General features: G+C 36.9%; 1 protein-coding gene across 1 annotated transcript; it reads right to left on the bottom strand.

Annotated features, from left to right (window-relative positions):
- Positions 1-438: 438 nt before the first annotated feature.
- Positions 439-7,254, bottom strand: SLITRK6 (SLIT and NTRK like family member 6). The gene is made up of 2 exons (XM_021529409.4): positions 6,716-7,254; positions 439-3,343 (listed from the first exon to the last, which is right to left on the bottom strand). The coding sequence occupies exon 2, from the start codon at positions 3,326-3,328 to the stop codon at positions 806-808; it is 2,523 nt and encodes an 840-aa protein (XP_021385084.3). The 5' UTR covers positions 3,329-3,343; positions 6,716-7,254; the 3' UTR covers positions 439-805.
- Positions 7,255-7,528: the final 274 nt, after the last annotated feature.

The following is a 7,528-nucleotide window of genomic DNA, read 5'->3' as shown; positions in this document are numbered from 1 at the left end:
GAGTTGAAACACCAGTGATGCACAATATCTTATAGCAGCAGCTCAAGAAAAGATTGTCCATACTTAGGTAAAGCTATCAGATCGGAAAGTAGCAAAAGGCTTGCAGTTTTCTTTGTTCAAGATATTGGGTAAACATAGATACATAATTTTCCTTCCACATACTGATACAGAATTCACATGAAGTTTGTTTTAACATACTTAAGTATTTGCAGGCTCTGGCTGAATACAGAAAAAAAAAATATCTGTTTTCCTTTTAACTGACATTTAGGATGACAACTTTTCAACTCCTTTCATATTTATTATAAAGGTATGTTAGGTATAGCTGTAGACAGTGGTCATGTATGCAGTGCATGTACTAACCTAACATATACACTCTAAGGTTATAAATACAAACACAGGTGTTGGAGTTCTCTCTTTTTTTTGGTCTTTTTGTTTTTTAAAGGAATCTAATTAAATGGAGGGAAAAAAGAAGGGGTAAAGGTAATGAACTTTTTTTCCATAGGCTGGGAGAGAAGAGAATGGAGACTGGCATACACTCCTTTTCAAAATCATGAGGAATAGTGCAATAAGCAATCTTCCTCCCACAGTTCAATCATACTAAATTCTTGCTTAACTTGGGGTGCAAGATATTGCCTGCTCACAACCCCATGGCTTCCCACAGTGATCCCTGAGTTTTTCTTTGCTAGGATTACTGCTGTGCTTAAGTTCTGACTGTTGACATGTTATTATAAGGCACTTTTATTTACAATTATTCCACCTTAAAGTAAAATCACAGAAGTTCGGCCCCAGCCCATCGATTATCACTTCACGTTTGCTGCTCCAGGACTTCCAGATAGTCAGGCTCAGCATGTAAATTAGCCTTGAGCTCAAAATATTCATTTTTAGTTTGTTCTAGAAAAACCTTTCTTGGCCTGGAGTACATGAGTGTCTCCATTAACTTCAACTCTTCATGTGTTCCAGGATAACGAACTTCCACGTCAGGTTGGAGCTGGACAATATTTTTTCTTAGGTATTCTGTGATCCCTAGTTGCTGCAGCTCTCTCTCTTTTTCAAGAATGTTTCTATACAAGCAGCTAGCATCCTGAAAAGACAAAAATTCAGCAGATTGATCTGTAGCCTTGTATTTGACATTTGGACCTGTAAGTGGTGAACTGTTCTCTCTTTCCAGGAGACTTCGGCGAAGATATTTGGAATCATTAGCTTCCTTCTCACTTCCCTCCTCCTGTTGCTGCTCGGTGTGCTTGGGGCTGAAGGACGGGCTGTGGTACACCTGAACCATGGGGGTGACTATTCGTTGCTCATAGAGAGTCGCAGCTGGGCGCTCTGTGGTGTGGTGTGTTGTCTTATGCCCGTACATGCTGTACTGAAGGTGAACAGGGCTGCTGTCCCTCACTTGTTCATCCACTTGTTTCTTCTTGTATCTCCGGCGCCGGTGCAGAACGAGAACAACTATTCCTGCTGCACAAAATACAATAGTTATAAACACAATGAGCAGTCCTAATATTAGAACAGAAAGTGGGACAGCATCTGTAAGCGACCGCAGGATGGTGTCTGCGGTGTTAGCAGTAGGAGAAGAAGTTGTCACAACTACAAAACTGGCATGAGTTGGTAGGGCGTGGCTGTTTATTAAACCTGGACACAAGACTTCACTGTTTAGGGATTTCAATTCTTTTTTTGCTAAGTGCCCAGGAGATTTACAAAAAATATCACCCATCATGGTATTCTTGCTCAATTTTTGTATCCATCTTTGTAGGCCAACTGAATCACAAGTACAGTCCCAAGGGTTGTCTTCAAGTTCAATTTGTACCAGCATATCCAGTTCATCCAAGACATTGCTCACAGGCAAATGAGCAAATTGGTTTGTTTTCAGATTTAATCTGGTGAGGGGAACACCTGAAAAGATATGGGGTGGCAAAGCCTGCAGAAGGTTGTTGTTTAGGTAGAGAACTTTCAGTTTTGGCATTACATTAAATGTCCCTGGCAAAACTTCTTTGATGGCATTGTATTCAAGGTACAAGTATTCAAGGTGCTGCAGGCCAAGGAAGAGATTCTGACTTAGCTTTGTAAGATGATTGCCATTGAGATATAGTTTCTGTAGTCTCGTCAGATTCATAAAGGAACCTTCCTCAAGGATCTCAATGCGATTGTTCCCCAGGTGAAGCATTTCCAGGCTGGCATAGTCCACAAGATCTGATTTCAATAGCGTCTGAATAATGTTTCCAGCTAGGATAAGCTTTTTAGGATTTGGAGGAGGGGGTCCTAAATCAGACAAGCTTTCAATATTTCGCTCCTGGCAGTGCATAAGAACTCCTGAGAGCATATGGCTGGTGCAGTGACAAGGGACAGGACAAGAGATTCCTGGAAATGTAGTAGGCTTGGAAGTAATAAGCACTAAACTTGGCTCTTTAGTAGGAGCTTTCAGGAGAGGAATCACCTTAGTAGATAGATGAATATCACTGATAGAGGTGGTTACAACCAAGGGCAGTGATCCTGAAGGATCTTCAAGTTCATTAACAGGATGAGTGGGACAAAGTGATTCTTTTTTAAGCCGGCTTAATATGCTGCCTTTGATAACTGAAGGACTATTGCATACGACATCACCTATTATGGACTGAGGAGGCATGTTTTCTAGCCATATCTTCAGCTGCAACAAATCACAGTCACAGGCCCATTTATTGTCTTCCAACTGAAGGTCTAGTATTCTTCCAATATGTTCCAAAAAGCCAACATAGGGCAGTGTCTGTAACTGGTTTCCACGCAGATCTAAATGGGTCAATGGCACAAAACGAAATATGTTTGGAGGAAGATACTCAATGGCATTATCATTCAAAATAAGCACTTTAAGCCTGTTGAGCTTGCTAAAGGCACTTGCTTCAATCACTGTGATGAAATTGTTGTCTGCTTGAAGAAACTCCAAATTTTCCAATCCATTAAACGTATCTTCTTTAAGTGTTTCCAAAGAATTGTGATTGATATGTAGTTGCTTAAGAAGGCTGAGACCATTGAAAGCTCCAGGCTCAATATCTGCTATATTGTTAAAACCAAGATGCAGAGAAATAGCATTAACAAGGCCAGCAAAATCATTCACATGTAACATACTCAGACCATTGTTTAACAGATTAAGATGGAAAGGCCGTGATGGTGGGACATTTATTTCTGATATCATCTTGATGTCTCTTTTGTCACAGTTGATAATCATGGTATCATCCTTTTCTTCACAGGAGCACAGACTCTGACAAGATCCTCTGACTGAAGAAAAAGAAGGCTGTGACTGGAAAGGATCAGATGCAACCACAATTGAACATAGAACAAAAATCCAAAGCTTCATCTTGTCCAGCAGGTTCTATTAAAAAATAATAAATAAAAAAGAAATAAATGAGTCATGATTTCACAGGGTTTGGATAATTTGTTTGGGTATGTTTTGTTTTCTTTTTTTTTTTTGTGGTTTTGTTTGTTTGTTTAGGGCTTTTTTTTATTGATTTTGGGTTTTTGGGTTGGTTTTTGGGGCGTTTTTTGTTTGTTTGTTTTTATTTCCCTGGTGCAACAGTGTAAAAAAAATATTCTTAATGCCCATCATTGTGCTACTTCTCTTTTCAAGTATTATCATATCATGAAAAACAATGGAATTATTTTCTAACTAGACAATATTAATTAAGTTTAATGTATTGAATGAATAAGTAGAGTCATAAGGGGAAATTATCATGCTGATAACCAAAGTAGGATGTAATCAGGAGTGTGTTGGTTTTATTTATATACTGTATAGACTGCCAGTGCACAGCATTAATAATTTACTGTCCCAAGCAACTTCTATCAAAGATAATATAATATTTTGAATAAGAGTACCTTGCTAAGATTAACTTAATGTTACCCAGCTGCCGAAGAGAAGAAATAAGATTTCGTTTGGATCAGTGATATCTTGTGAGCAAAAGCCCATTCTTTCAGGATACACAGAATCTCTCTACAGTTCTGCATTATGTATGGAAATCAAAGGGTATTTCCTCTGAAATCCTTGTACCCACAAACTGAAAAGGACATAGACAAAATAATCATCTCTCTTTACTTAAATTTTAATGCATATGTTGTAGTTTGTGGGTGATAGTTGGTCCACAGGACACAGTAATGTTTGCATGTAATGTACATACAAAAAATTTGCATACACATTTAACACTAAAAACAGAGAACTCAGAATGCAGTACATGCCAGAAAAAATAAGCAAGGGCACACATTTTTTGGGATTAATATTAGACTCCTCCCAATGATAATAATCATCAATTTCCACAGTGAAATGTATGTGGAACTGACTGTGCTTTACAAATTAAAAATTATCACCAGTATCAATTATATTACATATGTTATGTAACATAATTATCACCTTTCAATCTGATCTTAAACTTTGAAACACTTGATAAATGCATCATTACAATACAGCTATGGAGTTGCAAGCAACATTTAGATGTTTAAATCAGTCATTTAGTGTTTGAATTAAGTTGTCCTATAGTCTATTAGATTTTTCTGTTTCTGTCAAGGCTGCCTAATTGGCAAGACCAATGGTAACTCTTGATATATAAGATAGAGGGAAATCACTATTTATAATCTTTAGTTAAGTATTTCCACATTTCCAAAAAAGTAAATAATAACAAAAAAATCCCCTAAAATGCAATGGATTATTTAAAAAACAGTAATGTTTATAGGGTGTGCTATTTTTTTGAGGATTGAACTAAGCAAGATTCTTAAGTAATCCATCTAATACAGGTCAGAATCTTTCAAACTAGGCTATTGAAACATGAAGTATAGAATGTCACTACACAACCAACTGTGCCAGTTTCTGAAAGATTAGAACCTTTTACAAGGATCAATTCAACTACATGCATGCACATTTTTATAGTGTGGCCATATGATTTGGCATCTCATCAATGCATATTTTGAACATCATGCACCTTGGTTACTAGCAACGCTATTTCTCAAGGCTTCCCTTAGAACAGACTGCAAAGCTTTACACATGCAAGCACTTAAATGCTGTGGCATTATTACAAACACACACACAAACACACACACACACACACACACACACACACACACACACACACACGCACACACATACATACAAAAAGAAAACAGCAAATGTGTCCACAGTGAATTTTGTTTTTCTCCATGAGTAGCTTCTGACAAGTGAGAGTGGATATATGAGTTTAGAAGTAGTAAGTGCAATTCACAGTGTGAGGAAAAGTGTCCTTAAAAATATGAGCTTTTATCTTTGTTTTATTAGTTGCAATATATTTTGTTTTCTCATAGAACCCTCCTTGAACTCCAGCTGCCTATGTTTAATATAGATGTCCTTAAGTCTGTTTTCCCATGAAGTATTGGATAAGACATGTCATGTCAAGATGTTATTTTTAAGCATGTAGAATAATTCTAGGATCATATTATGCTAGAGACTTATTCTTGCTTTGCATGCATCCCTATCCTTTCCAGTGACCCAAGGTAAAAATACAAGCTCCTGACAGATGCTGGCTTCAAACCTTCACTATGAGTAATTTAGCTTTATTTCTGTACACTTTCTCTTATTAGAAATTCCAGCGTCAATCCGCATCAAATTCAAGCAACACTTATAAAGTCCCTGAGCAAAATTAAAATAAAAAAAAATCTTTAAGGCATGTTGCATTCTATTGCATATTGAGAAATTAGGTTATAAAAATGAAAGTCCTTCTCTTAGAGATGAAAGTAACAACATTTGTAACCAATTGGAAAACATTCACATTTTAATCATTGTCATACCTCTGTAAGCAGCACTGCCAGAACTGTCTCACACACATATATATACCCATACAACAAAAATCAATAGGAGATTTGTAATCTTTTTTTTCTTTCTCCACATTTTTTTCTAAACACTTAGAAACATGTAATGAAGTTCTCAGTGGACTACTATTGTAAAATAAAAACTGCTGTCATGTAACAGATTAACATTTAACTGAAAGAATTCACAATACAACAAAATGTAATTTGAAAGACTTGAAAAACTGATCTTTTAATGTGGTGAGGTTTTTCAGCAAATTCCACTTGGTAACTTAATTTTTTTTCATTTTATCTACTTTCATGTAAGTCACTGCTGACTGCATGCTGTAACTAAACTCTGTAGGAATTCTAAAAGACTAAAAAATGTCACAGATCTTTCTATGAGGCAAAGTTGAATACTTCCAGAAGTAGTCACTTACATAAAAGACATCTCATGTTTGCTAAGTAATAATTGATTTAGTTTTAAAACATTGAAAGAACTTATTTCCTTATGCTTGGGTTTATAATTTATGCTTACTTGTTTGGCTGTTTTAATTCAGCTAAAAAAAAATTGTTGACAATTTTCAAAGCCCCAAGCTAAGAATTAGTGAGAATTAGTGATTTCTAAAAGCCTTTGGGATTTTTTATTAAATTCTTAAGGCAATCACAGTCAGATGATGCAGTTAAGGCCACTTTTGCACTTTAAATAAAACCAAACACCCACTCTTCTCCCTCAAGGGGTTCAAAACCAGCATTCCCTTAATGCATATATTCTACACAGTAATCAGTTTGAATAAATGTGCCAGCAAAGTGTTTAAAACACAGTATAAACTGCCATCATTTAATATAAAAGTTATACAAAATCATGCAAAAAAGTAAATGCAACTTGTACTGAGAAATGAAATTCTCATGTGCTTAATTAACTAACTGCTGTCTTTCTTACCTGTACAGCAGCAACACTCCGTGGTACGCTCAGTAATGCACAGTTGGAGCAGCTGTTTCCATGTAATGTATTTTTTCCCTCTGAAAATGCACACTTTCTTCTGAGTTTCCCTTTGCTGCAAGCTCCGGTAATACTACAGCTCCATAAAGTTAAAATCCTTGTTCTGAAAACAAAGTACAAAGCATTCGATTGAAAAAATCTTCCAGTCAGCCGTGCACGTCAGACCATCCTGTAAGCAGTTGTCCTTTTTCCTCAATTAAAATTCACAGCATACTTCACAGCTAGGCTGACTTTTCTGCATATAGTTAACTGTTTGCAAGCATTTGGATGCAGTAAACAAACAAGATGCTCAGCAGAGCTTGACTTGATCACTTGGTTTGTCAGATTTTTAGATGCAAGCTGCCTCTGTGCTCTCTCTGTTCTTTCTAGTCTTTCTTGTTAGCTCAGTTTGTTATTAGTCAGATTGCCAGGGGCTGGGAGGTAGGCGTAAATAAAGAGACTTCTTGGCTTTTGACTCAGCCTTTAAGCCCTTCCCCACTAGAGAGCTTTAATCTGCCAATGTCATTTAATACAAGATACAGCTCCACCTTGAGACAGATCAGCTCCTCCTCCTGCAATTTCTCTCACCTCCTTTTCCCCTTATCTAAGTGAGCCTCAGAAAGTAAAATTCAGCTAAATATCTTCTAGGTTGCTTAAGGGCTGTTAATACCCGATTTTGGAAAAGCAGTAAACATCCACTGCAGCTCCTGCAGTTTGCTCTCCTGGGCAGACCTTGCATTTAGTTTGTATCTGCAAATGCTTGCTTTAGAAACC

The sequence above is a fragment of the Lonchura striata genome, chromosome 1 (genome assembly GCF_050655825.1).
Source record: "Lonchura striata isolate lonStrDom1 chromosome 1, ASM5065582v1, whole genome shotgun sequence".
NCBI lineage: Eukaryota > Metazoa > Chordata > Aves > Passeriformes > Estrildidae > Lonchura > Lonchura striata.
This window is presented reverse-complemented; position numbering and strand designations above follow the sequence as displayed.

Coding starts and splice junctions, on each gene's coding strand:
- SLITRK6 (XM_021529409.4), bottom strand. CDS start 3,328: ATGAAGCTTTGGATTTTTGTTCTATGTTCAATTGTGGTTGCATCTGAT.